At 38.3% G+C, this 14,974-nt stretch overlaps 1 protein-coding gene across 2 annotated transcripts in view; it reads right to left on the bottom strand.

Moving 5' to 3' along the window:
• Positions 1 to 13,219, bottom strand: part of GALK2 (galactokinase 2) — a 44,896-nt gene extending 31,677 nt beyond the window's left edge. The window contains exons 1-4 of one of the 2 annotated variants that reach the window (XM_017742713.1): positions 13,103 to 13,219; positions 11,774 to 11,897; positions 6,760 to 6,850; positions 3,715 to 3,861 (exon numbers count right to left, since the gene is read on the bottom strand). In XM_017742713.1, the coding sequence (XP_017598202.1) occupies positions 3,715 to 3,861; positions 6,760 to 6,850; positions 11,774 to 11,897; positions 13,103 to 13,172 (432 nt within the window). In that variant the 5' untranslated portion in view covers positions 13,173 to 13,219. The remainder of the gene's footprint in view (positions 1 to 3,714; positions 3,862 to 6,759; positions 6,851 to 11,773; positions 11,898 to 13,102) is intronic. The other variant, XM_008640039.2, reaches the window with a different exon arrangement.
• Positions 13,220 to 14,974: the final 1,755 nt, after the last annotated feature.

Here is a 14,974-nt window from a genome sequence, read left to right as displayed (position 1 = left end):
GCTCAACATGTCACATTAAATTAGATAAACCCTATTCACTTTTCATCTATTCTTCCCAATAAGTATGTGCACAGCTACCCAGCCTTGAGTAACAGAAAAGATGTTAAGGTGGCTGAATAGACCTTAGTTTCACAAGATCTAACATTTGGACAGCAGCATTATCATCACATCTTTCAAGTAAATCCAGTTACTCAAAGTCCTAAGTGATTTTCTTAATTAATTCCTACCACGAAACACAAAGCTGGGACAGTTTAGAGCATTATTATGTTTCCTTTACAAAAAGTATCTTTTCCTGATGAAAAGTTATAAAAAAGATTGATTTTATAACAGTGAAATAAAAATCACTTTAAAATCAAGAACTACTAATAGTGAGCACTGCTGCTGTTTGAGTGATGCCAACACAGCCTTAGACTGGTATCCTGTTTGGAGGAGAAAAATGGATTCTTTTTAAAGATCGCATTCTTCATTTTTCCATCTTGTTATTTGAATGCTGTTGCACTGCTGCAACTGGTTAGCACTGCACATCTGGCTGAATTGTCTTGAACTGGTATTTTCCCTAACTATTGTGTATGTGTATGATGGGTTTTTTAAAAAAAATATTGTATGCACATTGAAACAATACCCTATTGCAGACTGCTACACACAATTAGTGAGAGCATTTTTTTTTTCTGATTTTGTTTTCAGTGTCAAAAAAGTGCTATTTTTAAAGTTAGCCACCATGAAATTCTAGCCATGCTTTTACAATGTTTTCTTATTCTGTGGGGTTTTGGGTCTTAATCTCCTAGGCCCGAACTTCACACTGGAAGTGTTATCTCATAAAAGCTCTAAATTTCAATGACTTTTGCTCTACAGCAACTATTTTAAACTTACATTTATCAGGAAAAAGAGCATATAACTAAAATATTCTCATAAAAATAGTTTCACAGAAACAAAACAGATAAATGTTCCATTCAGTAAAAGGTCAATTTTTCATAACTTTGGCTACAGAAGCCATACGATTCAGCCAAATTTGATTCTAAAGCCAAACGTTTCCTGTCTTCCTGCTACAAGCCATCATACGAAGATTTTGCAAAGTCCATCAGACTAATGAGGGGCAAAAAGTCAATCTTTTCTCATAAAATTACCATCATAACCAAATATTGTTACTTATAAATACTACAATTTACAACTTTCACAACTCTAAAGCATTTGGAAGAAAAAGATGGATGGGAGGGGTAAAGTGATATTTCTTGTTTAAAATAAACACATAAATATCCAGAGCCTTAAAAATGCAAGGTCCTGGTTTGCTTTCTAGTAGAAAGGATCTGGAAAGCCCCTACTTGTGCTCAGCTAAAAATTCCCCTGCCATGGGGGAGCTCCCTGCTGATGCAGAGCCAGCAGGACTGGATCCTGCACAGATCCCATCTGACACCAGCACAGGGTGCATTAGGAGCTGGCAAGAAGTGGCCAGAGCACGTTTTGTACTTCTGAGGGCTCACATGCCTAGATTGCTCTAATTTATACTCAGACTAGTCCTGCCTTCTACAAGGCAGTTCTGCAAGGCTAAGCATAAATCCAGTGCAACAGAGACTCTGGATTTAGCTAGATGTAAGAGGTCTCTAATGCTAAATCATACATTAGCCAAAAACACTGAACGAGTTTTTACTGTCCCATAAGATTTGGGGAAACTACTTAAAGCCTGGACAACAGCAATCAGTTCAGAGCTGTCACCCTCTCTCCTAACCATGACAACCAGGTGCCTTAGTCTATGCAAGCACACAAAACCCTGGATATGTTCCTAACTGCTCCTCTGTTGGCTACGGAGAATTCTCATCTGTACATTAATTGCTCATTTTTCATCACAAGTGCAAAATATTTGGCTGCCAACAGCAGGGTTTCCTGACAAAAATGTGCAATTGTGTCTCTTGTGTTTGTCCAACTGTATTTCAGACACAAGCTTAACTTTCAGCACATTTTTCAACTAGCAAGAAGAGGATTGAACTGACACATGAGGAGAAGAAAAGACATTCAGTGGAGTCTCTGTCTTCCTTCTGTTCTTCCATAATTTCCTATGAAAATGAGAGAAGGAGTTTTGCACCTTTCTTTACAAGTCTGGCATAATGCTGGCCTGTACTCCCAAGCCACGTGTAAATTCAGCTCAAGACACACACTGTATCATTTATTCTCTGAAGAACACTGTGCAGTACTGCAATAATGAAAACCTGGCTTCTGGTTTTCCAGATACAGATTTTTAATACCTAGTAAAATCTGGGCTTTCTGACCTCTGTCAGTTTTATGGATTGTGCAGATAGATATCCAATTTCTGAACATGTGCACTCCAGTGATTTTGATCAGTAGTTTCCAAGCTCAGCTCTTGAGGTGACCACCATCAGAGACGGTGCTGACACGTGGTAGGACCATCAATGCAAAACCAGAAGCTTCTTGCCAGGCCAGGTACAAGTTCTGTCACTGCCAACCCTTTAATTGCAAAGTCTGACTCATCCCAGAAGGATCCTCAATTCCATGTTTTCATCTACCACTGCTCTACGTGTCTCACCTCACAAACCAGACCCTCTGCTGTGATGTCCAATCCCTTACTGACCTTTTGATCACACACCAACACAAGTCAGGGTGACAGCAACTGTAGCCACATCCTCTTACATAAAAAGCTTCCCTGCCTCACCAACCCTGCTTCTTTCTGCCTGAACCCTGCCTGATACTCCTGAAGCCAGCCCTGGGAGCTGGGCAATGTGGGGTGGTGCACTCACTGCTGAGAGGATTCCTGCAACTGCAGCTACATAGAGAAGTAAACCTCAACAGATCAGCAAAAACCTTCTGTGTGGATCTGTTCACCTCATGGCTCAGAGAAGTGCTTGTTACAAGCAGAGTTAACAGCTGCCATCATCACATGCCACTTTCAGTTGGCTTTGTACCACAATTTGGGAATGTCTGTCTTAGACAATAGGCACAAATATGTGTAACAGTCACATTTAGATCTGTTCTCTTCCGGACAATGTTCTAATTTAAGATCCTAGTTTCACTTAACCAGGCATTTTTAATGGAGAGAACTTCATTCCCATATGGCACCTTCAAGGACCACGACTCCTCCAGAAATCCGTATTACACAAGCCAAACAGTGCTAACAGTTGTACTGCTAACAGTTCACATACTTGGGGTTTGTTTTTAGACTAATGTTTGTTTAAAAGTGAGGAATACATTTTGGATTGTAAATATATTCATTCCAAAAAAACTGTGAAGAGAATAAGGAGAGTCAGATGGAAGAATTTTACCTCTCTTTGTGCCGATTATATAATTTATCAAGAAACTGTTCCACAGGCTTCCAACAGATGCTCTGCTGTTAAAGCCATGAAAAGTCATTCAGGGAGAGAGTAAAGGCCTCGGGGGTGTGGTCCACATGCTTCAGCACATATATCCTCAGTCCTGGCCTGCAGATAGCACATCTGGTCCAGGCATGGACCTGATGGTTGGCCAAAATACAGGCTTACAATAATGCTCCTTTTTTCAGCTTTAATGTAAGCCTGTTTTCTTGCCAAATTCAAATCCTGCCAAAATTTGGCCAAAGATGTTTGCTCAATTGTGCAATATCTTAAGTTTATATCCAACAACTCTTTGCAAAAACAATTGTATCGTGTTTTTAACATTTACAGGCATTAACAATATTTAATTTTAAGTAGAATTTTACTGCTGACACTCCCGTGTTTTACAGTAAATTACCTTAGAGAGGGTTTTTCCATTAGCTCTGAGTGTCACGAGTCCTGCACAGCACACCAAAGCACTGGAGCTAGAGAGACCAGAACTTGGAGGGATGGTTCCATCTAGCAGACAATTCATTCCAGTTGGGTTATTAAGACCAAAATGTTCCTAACAATGAAAAAATAAACAATCTCAGTTTCAAGTACAGACAGGCTCAGGCTTGCAATTATCTGATACTTAGAAAGAGAATCCTTCTGCTGAGTTGCTGGAACCAAGGACCTGCTTCTGGTATCTCCAAAATAAAGCAAAAGCAAATTTTTTCATTCTGTTCCTTAAGAACAAAGCCAATGGTAAGACTTCAGCCAAAGGTATGTCTGCAATTCCTGTACACAAACATATAACTACCCTGAGCAGAACTCAGTATGGGCTGCACGCCCAAGAATTTACCAAGCTTCGTGGGTGGGTTTTGCAGCAACTGGTTCTGCTTTGAGCTGCCGTGGTGACAGCGCGAAGTTACCAATCATTTCCTACCCTACTTTTGTCCTGTTCTCGACAGCTCTTCAGGCACCACCAAGAGCTCAAGGTCCACTTTATGCTTCACTTCCAGCGCTGGCACGTGCTATTAGGGAGCCACATGACACTGAGGGGGAACCAGTAGCCATGCAGCTGTTTTCAAAGCCAGATAATCGTGTCCTGAAGCACCCACAGGACTGACACTGGGAAAACCACAATGGTACTTGAAGAACTCTGTGCTTTAGGGTCACAAAGACACACCTACCAGCGGGGACGGTCTCTGGCATGCTGTTTTTTGAATGAAGTTTAAAATACTCTAACATACATGGTAGATATCACAGGTAATACATTTAATCCAGAAGTCATAAATCCTCATGTACATACTCTTTTTAGTTATTCTTAAGTTACTTTGTCTTTTTTATTTATAATCACTTTTATATAAATTTCTCTCTGCTGTTAGTTTGAAGCAAACATGCAGTACTTATTAAAAAATCATTTAATGTATGGGGGGGTATAGGAATAGCTAACTTCTGATGCAATTTATATGTCAATAAACTATGTTACAGTGTCAATAACCAGAAAAAAATAGCAGTATTTTCATAAAGAAATGTCCACCTTCAAAAGATTTCTACTACTGGAACAACTTAAACCATAAATACCAATGGTAGAGATCAGCAAACACAAAGAGCCTCCTTTAAAGTCTTCTACCATCACTTCAAATTATATTTTGAATTTCCTGTTTTACAAGTAAAGGAAATGAATATCTAGAATACTATTGCTGCCCATGCCCCTTCATGACGAACACTAGACAGGCTTGTTCATAAACAGAAAATGCTTGAGTAACCAGAAACTGATCCACAGTTTCTGGATTGTCTTGAATGTGAATCAGGTTTGCAGACTTATCACGCGATGTTTAAATAGAAAACGTACTTCAGTTTCAAAAACGAAAATGGACTTTGCCAAGTTCTGCAACAGTTCTGTCCCAAAAGGATAGCACATTCAACTTAATACAAACAGATTATCCCACTGGACCCTCTGAGTACTTGTATTTCAGAGTTTCTTAAGTCTGTAACATTTATGCTTATTTTCTGCCAGCACTAGAGTCTGCAAACCTGCGTTGCAAATTAACCTGCAAGTATGAAAGCTTGTCCTTAGGAAACAAATCTCAGTAGCAGACTGCAAAATAAATAAAGTCAATTGGTCATGCTAGCCTTAATATAAGAAAGAATATATTGTAAAGAAAACTAATCTATATCTCTACAGTCAATGCAATTTAAATGCCTGTGTTACTGAGCAATGCAAAATTGGAAATACTCATGTTACTGCACACATAAGTAATTTATCGGGGTCTATACACAGGAGCAGGGGGCTGTTTAGGACCCGTGAATTGTAATAAAGTGATTTGTGGCACTGATTGCTCTGAATATTGTATTTTGAAGACTCCAGTGGCAGGTCTGAGGTAGGCTTTCTGGTTGTCTGCAGTCCTTATCTGTTGGATCATCCTGTGGGGTGACCTAGATGGCCTATCCTGAGGCAAACTTCATGTGCTTTAAACAGCACATTTACCCATAATTTGGGTGGCTGTGGCAACCTGTTCCTGACCTGCTGTCACTGTTTATCCCATCTGCCCTTCCAGAAATATCACTGGATTGACATCAAAGAAGTCACCTTCTTTTTTTTTTTCCCCTCAAAGGACCATGAATTCTGTGAATTCTGTGAATTCTGTGACTCAGCTGCAAACAGCAGGTGAGATTTCCAGGAGCCTCGATGGTGAGTTGAGGCTGCCTCCCAGGGCAGCACTGATGAGCAGCACTTGCTTTCACACTTCAGGTCAGTCTGGAGACAGGGGAGCTCCCAAGGGAGATAAAGCTCGAGTGGGCAGACAAGAAAATGTCTGTGTGTTCATGCTCCTGCCTTTACCATAAGTGTGCCCTTTCCTGCATAGCTGCACTTTTAACTGAGGACATTCTGAAAATCCCGTTCAAATTCCAAACACTGGAAACCAGGATGAGTAATGGTTCCTAATGGATTATTTCTTCTGTATGCTGTTTACTTGGCTTTTACATTTTCTGTTGCCTACTGCATGAGTCAGCTTCACTCAGCTGTTGTGCACAAATTATAGGTTTTCAGCATTAATGGAAGTTCATGTTTTTAAATGTTTCCATAGAAAGAAAAGGACTAAGATACGATCTTTATGTCCTGAAAAACAAACCTCCAAACCTTTATCAAAGTAAATTTTAATTAGATAATTCCATTGGAAAGCATTCCTTTTGACTTCAAAATGCAGAAATGTCATTCTGATAATGTTTGATCATGATTTTCCTAAGTAATTATTTGCTATTGTAATTTGTTTAATAGAGATGAAAATAGTGCTCTGGAAATATTTTAAAGCAAACCCACTCATACCTCCTCTTCCAAGTTTTAACATTCAAATACTTGACTGTGTGTATAAAAAAAGCTATAGAATGCAGGGAAGCATTTTGAGGGTAAATAGGTATTCTTGTTGTATTTTACTTCTACGGTAATTTCGTAAGTTAAATGGATTTGGCTTACCTGAATGCCCTTCAGTCCACACAGGAAGTAGTTATGCCACTGAGGTTTGGTTTTGTTAATCTGAATGTTATTAACACTAGTAGTGAAATCCCTGCAAAAACAGAAAAACCTTAAGGCTTTAATTTGTATTAAATGAAGTCTGAAAAAACGTGGCTTGTTACTGCCACCTGCTGTATGGACAAAACCGGTTTGATGGTTTTCAGTGCAACGTTCATGGGTTGGTTTTTTGTTTGATCTTTTTACATGTCTTCTTTATTAATCATTTCTATATGGTTATTTTAGATGAAAGCATAAGAATTCTTGATTAAGTATAAATAATATATTAAATAAATCCAGAAATTAAGCTGCCTTTGACATCCTTAATTAAGGTAGGATGCCTTCCATCGTGTATGTGTATGCTATCATGATTTCATAGAAGTGAAAATCTAAATAATCACATCTGTCAGACCTTGACTAGAGACAGATAAACTTCAGGCTCTCTGGTAATTCCTGCTCAGGATTTCATCTCCATCTTTGCTCTGAATGGCACTTCACTAAAACAGGCCTAATGCTGCAGAATTATGTATGTTACAAGATAAAATTATTTAGTTTAAATATTTTATATGCTTCCTCCAGGATAATTCCTACTCCATCTTCCTTTCAAAATAATAAAAACAGTGAGCTTGAATGTTCCCAAAGAACAGATAGGTGCTGTCCAAATGGGCATGGAGTGACACGCAGAGGCCTCAGAGAGGTGCGTCAGTCCCCAGCGCGTGCAACTTGTTTGGCTGCCTGTACCCTTGAACACCCAGTAATTTTATCAGCAGGTGCCCAACACAGAAACAGCAAAGGCCCAGAGAACATCAAGAAATCTAACAAAAAAATATTCAAAAGTTGAAGACTAAAATGTGCTTTACAAAGCAAGGTCTGCTAAAGAATATGAACAGAGGCAGATGAATTCCTGGAAATATTTAACAGGAGTAAAACCAGTTTCAAGAAATAATACTTCAAGGGACAGTGTGCAACTCTTAAGAGGATGGATTTTTTCCTTCTTACACTGGTCCCAGTAAACTACATAGATTATTGATTTGCTGGGTTTATTTTTGTCCAAAAGGACATCACTAATTAATACCTGTAATAGATACCAGTGAAAAGATGTTTTTGTCAGCTATTCTGTTACCTATGGAGAAAAGGTTATACAAATAAAAAGCATCTTTACTATGATATAATTGTCTTCAGACAATGTCTAAAAAGCTCACTTTATTCTGGTGCACCTGAAGGCTGCAATTCTTGTGTCATGCAACTCCCAAAGCAACAACCAGTGTTTAAGTGGCCTCACAATTCATCTGGTCCATTGCTTGCCCCACTGTAGTGGGGTATTCCACTCATACTTCCAGCCTACAACCTAGTCCTAGCTCAGTGGCACATGACAGATCTTGCACCTTGAGTATCAACTCAGAATTCCCATTTTGCCAGTTATACATTCAATTTCAACCTTAATTACAGTGCAAAGCCATCAATTGGTGTACAATTTAACATGTAAGCTGCTATCTTAGTGCTACATACAGGGTTTTATCAACAACGCAGCAGCAAAGAATTGCACAAAGCTAGTGTCACAAATTACTAGGTTTTGTAGAGGAACACAAAAGATATGAAAGGGAGTACTGAGATTGGAGTACAAGGAAAGTTTGAGAATGGCTGTAAATTCTTCCAGCTTGAGATTCATGTGTATTTAGAATAATCGCCAAGAGAATAAAACATCAACTTGCTTATGGTTTTTGAATAAAATAAAAAAACCCTGAAGTATTTGTAGAATAGAAGATACTTGTCAAACGCAATGAAGATTAAAAAATTCTCTTCGTTTATGCTTGTTTCCTACAATAATCCTAAATTATTGTTGTAAAAACCAAGGTTGATGGAAAGCAATGTGTAGAAGTGATTAACAGAAAAGGAATCTTAAGTCCTCTTTGTCTCAAAGAAGAGTTCTAAAATATTTTATCTTCACAATTCTTTTTATCCTCTCAGACAGTAAAATTTCAATGAACAAGAAGACATGTATTATGACTATATTTGCTGGTTCTCAAGATAAATTAAAATAATTACTTCCTAAAATACATTTTGCTCTTTTCTTGCAATCTTCTTACATAGAAAATGGAAGAAAAAAATGGCTTTGATTTTGGCAGGTTTCATATGGACATAATTCACACAAACACAGAATGTGGGACTGTAAAGATCCCCAGAATCCTTAAGTCTATTTTTTGTTATCACATTCAGTTTTTAAATACCCAAGCTTTATCTTAAATCAGTAAATCTTCAGGCTTGCCTTTGAACCGTCTATGGAAAAGTAGGCAGTTCAATATAAGAACTTTATAACAAAATAAAAGATTGGGAAAAACACACCCATGAAATAAAAATACTCTGATATTGTCTGTCCCAGCCTGTTTTAAAGAATGCTTGGGAAAGAATGCCACTTCTCCATAACCAGACATAAGCATTTCAATTTTTCTGTATAATTACAAGAGATGGGATTTTTAAGTATTGTGACTGAGGTGGTTTTTACTGCTTGTATAGTAAATAATCCTTATTTTTGGGAGACCAATTTGGCTCTTTCTCACAGAACCTTATTGTTTTGTCAGTCTGTTAGTTTAATTGTTTGAGTCCTCTGTACAAATACCCTGATTTAAAAACAAACAAACAAAACTTTCAGGTTCTGCCATGAGATGGAAACTGTTTGGTAATTACCATCCTCTGGTACTTCTGAAGGCATTTTGAGAAGTATAATGTCAGAGATTCTCTCTACACATACTTCTCAATTACAAAGATGTTTTGTGAAGGTGAGGTATCAGGAACTTCAAAAGAATGTAAGTTTTGAATACCTTTTTAGTCCCAATAACGTAAAAGGCATCAGATCAGTTGAGATAATTTATGATGAAAAACAAATAGGTGGTTTTTCTAGCAACCTGTTCTCTGTCCTATTTCTACTAAAAGTTAACAGGAACTAACAGGGTGGAGGAGTGCTACAGTACTGTTCCACAGTTTACCAGTTCACAAAACAAAAATGAAATAGGAAATAGTGATTGTACAGAGGATTCTGGTTAGTCCTTGTTCACCAAAGGCCTATATATATGCATTCACCACAGGCATAAATCTACCAGTGTAACAGGCTGGGAAAAAAAGACATACTGTCATCAGTTTTGTTATGTGGTGTAACATCCAACGTGTTGAAAAATATTTCTTTGTTATGAAATTATGGGCATGTTTTAGCTTTGTTTTTAAGCAACAGTGTCTCAACAAAACCAAGATGTTTAATGCTGTATTCTGAGACCTCTTCTTGGTTTATGGCTTAAAGCATATGATTTCAAACTGAAACCAGGGCAGATGTAAAAATATAGTGACTGTGTGTGCAATTTAAATTCAAAGGCTATAATTCTAGATTTGGTAGAACTGTCCTGAGAAGGCCATTTCAATTGCAATATAATGCAGCAAAGCTTGAAGACCAAGTGAAAATGTTTACCATTTTATTACTGCTTTATTTAGTGTCCATTATAACAACTTCTCCTAATCAAAACTTTTATAATTCTGAAGCTATTGCCTCTTGCAAAATGGTTTTGCAATACAGCTTAGGCCCTGGTGGGAGGTTGCTGTTGAATAAAGGGAAAGGTCCCACACACATCTCTCATTTTCTTTCCCCATTCACTGCTGCTTGTTCCCACTGTTTACCCCAAGTCAGCTTTAGTGCTGAATGCATGGCAATTCACTAAAATGACAGAAAATTAACCAAGCAAAAAATGGGGGAATAGTGCACTCTACCTTAAGATCAAACAAGTACTCTACACCTGCTAAAAGGCAGAGGCTGAATTGATCTCAGAAGCAGGTACAGAGAGAAAAGCAGGTACTAGGGGTAAAATAAGCCAAGCTATCGGCTTTTGACAGTGGCAGACTCCTAATCCAGCCCAGCTATAATGTGAAAACATACTCTACAAAGTGAAAAATCTCTGAGTGTTTACACTTAGCATGGAAGTACAAATTCCTTTCAACTGTCTTAGTCACAGGCAGCAGCTCAGAACATGTGTTTCTAACAAACTGAGCTTTAAGCAGGAATATGTACGCAAGTATTTTCCACTTTTGACAGTATGTTCCTGTCCCTGTTGCTGCCACACACTGTGCTTTCAGGGACTAATTTACCAATTAAACCAAGGGCTCAATAAAAATAGCTTAAACTAAGCTTTTGCTGATTCTGATTTTTGCAAAATGTCCACAAAAGCTCATGTGGCTGAGTGACCTGATCTGAACTGCCATGCAACTACACAGATGTCAGCCTGTTACAAAGAGGCAGAAAAACGTGGCTGAAGTTGAAAAGAGTGGCAGGATTATTTCCCTATGTTCAGCACTTGTGAGACCATAGTTGGAATACTGCATCCAGTTTTGGGGTTTCCCAATACATGAAAGACATTGGCAGGGAGTTCAGCAGAAGGCCAACAAGACATTTACAAGGGATCTTCAAAGGTCCATTCCAACCTAAATTGGTCTATAATTCTGCGAACAACAGCTGTGGAGGAAGTGGAAGTGAGGGAGTACAGATTTTTTGAGCCAGGATTGTTGCTAAAGCTGTTGTGTTGTGAAAACACAGGCCCTGGTTCTCCAGAGCAGGGGAGTGTTACCTTACCTATGCAGTAATCGATTACAAAACATTTCACTCCCTTCTCTGGGAGAAACTGAGCTGCTGCCAATTATGGGGATTGAGCTCAAAGAAGGGAAGACAGAATTGCACTTTCAGAAGGATTGAAAAATCAGAGGCCTTACAAGAGTAATATGAAAAAACAGGTGGGAGATAACAACTGCAAAGCTATTGCTCTAAACTAAAACACACAGCATGGAGTCAGTCTGTGGGATTCCATCTGCTGATATAAATTGTTTTACACCATCGGACTCTGTATGGCAATGGAAGTTTGTCAGATCTCTGAAAAGGTAAACTGTATTGCAATTGCATGAAGAGGTTCATAAAAATTAGTGAATAAACAAAGTAATTACGTACAAGTACGAAGAATTGGTATTTGCCAGTTGCACAACTTGAGTTTGTACAGGTTCTACTGCAATCAGGATATCTTGTTCTATGGCCATCGGGAGCACAGCATAACCACAGTAATCAATGTGTTCTCCTACCAAAGAAACCAAAGAAGAAAATACTTTGCAATAATTCTTTCTAGAATAGCTGTAACAGGGCTTCTATGGGGGTCCAGTGTTGTTTACTGGGTGAGACAATTTCTTGGTGCAGTTTCAACTCCTATTACTTAAAGTCTGCAGTACATTTCCTCCATATTACTTCACAAAACTCCTTTCTTTCTTTCTTTAGTGATTTTTATCTATTGCACCTGTTTATAAATGTCCATGTTTTCACACTGGCTTACAAAAAAATTTTTAAATCCCACCATGTAGATTACTGTCCAACAATGAGAACTGTCATGTACATACAATTTCTGGACTTTTTCCAAGCAGATAATAATTATATTTAAATAGCCATTAATACAGTTGCATACAACATATAGAGAAACAATCAAATAGAAAATGTGTGTAGTAAACATCCTCTCCCTTGGGAATAATTCCCAGTTACCATATGCTGTCTATTTAGTCTATACAAGATGTTCACACAACACTGAGATAAAAATTAACATTAACTGCACAATAGGCTAATTGACTTTTACAGCTCTGTTTTTCGGGGTCCTTTTCCTTACAACATCTTCAAATGTGTAGGATTATTTTATGAACATATGCAAGAAACTCAGCTCCAGGGAGAACACAATCCTTACACGGATAGAGAAATCTCAAAAATAAGGCTGCTACAGAAATACAAGTCCTAAACACAAAATAATTGTGACTCTCCAGTCTGCCAGTGAATCACACCCACTGTTTTAAGTTCTGTGGACACATATCTATGGAAGAGTAAAGAAGAGAAGATGGTAGAATCATTTCATGCTTTATCATACGCATTGCTGTGTACCTGGTCATACTTGGTAACTTTAATCACAATAGAAGAGAAAAAAGTTTACTCATTTATTTTCTGGATGTGCTGGTTCATTAACTAACTTATATTTCCAAAGCCTTAAAAAAAAACCATAAGCTAGCAAGTGACTCCAATTTTCAAAACCATCACTACTGTCTATAAATGTTTTTTTCCAAAGCTGATATCCATGCACAGTTGTTTATAACAAGATACAGTAAAATATGGTTTTCCATTTCTCACAAGAAACTTCTCTGAAAAAAATAAAATTAAGACCAGCATTATCTTCATTCTATGTTGTAAACTACTAGACTTCCATGATGGCAGATTAAGTAAAATAACATAAGGTTAATTCTTCTCTTTTACCTATTAAGTTGACTCGTCCTGGTGCACGAGCATAAAACTTGGGAGCTGATCCAAACTTTGATATAAACATCTCCTTCAGTTTCTGCAATCTGAAAGGCAGGTTAGAAACATTTAAAAGAACTATATTTGCATAAAAGACAGGAAGTTTCAATGTTTCTTGAAGTGAATTCAATTCAGCTTCCTGAAGCATGTGGACTTTGCTACATCAGGAGTGACACTAAGCAGCTTATTTCTGCTCTTCACAAAACATTCAAGACGCTACTTAGATCTTGATTTTCATCAATTTTCATATTTGACACTACCCCATCTTTGTACAAACACATACACAGAGAACTAAAATTCCAAACCTCAGATTACCCCTGTGACTTATGACAGTATTTACTCCACAGGATTCCAGCAACAGTACTTTAGGTTTTCCATTTAGAGGTGTCTGATATGCTATTGAAAGTTCAATGCAAATAAACTTTGTCATACTGCTTTATTTCCTGCAACTGTAAAGGTACCAACCTTCTGCCTGATGTTTGCAAAGTTGGAATACTTTAGTGTGTCGTGCAGAACAGTAGGAAAACAATGGCTGAGAACAGATGAAGCCATTATATTACTGAAGCATAGGAAATTTGACGGTAATTCATTCTGAAACTACCTTAAAGAAAAATTACAGTGTACTAACAAAAATGCAGTAACGGGAACCCTGATAAGGTTTCTACATTTAATCTAAAGCTAGAACTGGAAGCCTAGTTAATGCAAAGTGGAAGTAAGAAGACTCCAATGAGAAGCAGATGTTAGAAAATTTCACAATTATTTAGTTTGTACTTCTTTGTAAAGGCTGTGTTACTGTTCAACTACATATTTTCAAATGTTTTGTATGATTTCTTAAACAGAAAGCTACAAAATATGATTTGTTGTGATATTTTTCTTACAGAACTTTCAGTACATTTCTATCTTTGTGCCCAGTTATAGAGCTGTATTAGGTCTATAATTTCCCCTTCTTATGATCTCCTCTAGTATTGACTGGTATATCACTCTTCCAATTAGCAGAAGCAATTTCTGCCATTTCATTGTTCAATCCCTTCTCTAGATCACATTAATAATATTATAGTCCACGGGGGAATCTGCTGGCAGAATTCTAGGTGTTAACTTTATTCCTTTTTGTGTCAGTATTTAGAATGCTGCTTTGTTTCACAGATATTTTTATACTAGTGTTGGTACCAAGAGACTAACAACAAACAAAGCAGTCATGAGGGGATGTTTATCTAAGTGCTGATTGATCTCTTTTTTAAATGTGGGTTTTACAAGCAGGCCTGATGAAAGGCTATTTACAGGCTTTGGCCTTGATGTTGCAACACGCACACTGCATCTTAAGCACCTACATCAAGAAGAAAATTGTCAGAAGCCTTAAAGCAAAGGCACTCCTCACAACTTCACACTTCCACGTCTGGAAATGCTGGACTTGTCCTTTCCGTGGGATTTGTGGTGCAATCATATGCAAGTAACCGGCGTTTTAAAAAGTGACCCCTCCGCGGTGCTAACGCAAGCAAAAAAGGTTCTTTTGGGTGTGTTCTGCTCCCACACACCCAGAGCAGCTCCGTGGGGAAGGAGCCGGCGCTGGCACGTGCCGCAGCCACTCCCCGGAGACGGGCCAGGCCAGCGCTGCTCCAGGGATTTTAGAGTAAAAAGGACGAGAGAATAATCGCTATTCCCCAAAAACTCTGGGGGGGAAAAAAAATGTAGGCGGAACGATGAATGAATGAATGAATGATTCCTCCTGCTGCCCCAGCGGCACCCTGCGAGGGGCGTCAGGGCGGGCCGGGCTGCGGGGAGCTATGTGTGGGAGATGGGGCTGGAGCCCGGCGCGTCCCAGTAAGCGGGACC

Source organism: Corvus brachyrhynchos, unplaced genomic scaffold, assembly GCF_000691975.1.
Source record: "Corvus brachyrhynchos isolate BGI_N302 unplaced genomic scaffold, ASM69197v1 scaffold97, whole genome shotgun sequence".
Classification (NCBI taxonomy): Eukaryota; Metazoa; Chordata; class Aves; order Passeriformes; family Corvidae; genus Corvus; species Corvus brachyrhynchos.
Note: the sequence above shows the minus strand (reverse complement) of the source record. Positions and strands in the feature narration are given on the sequence as shown.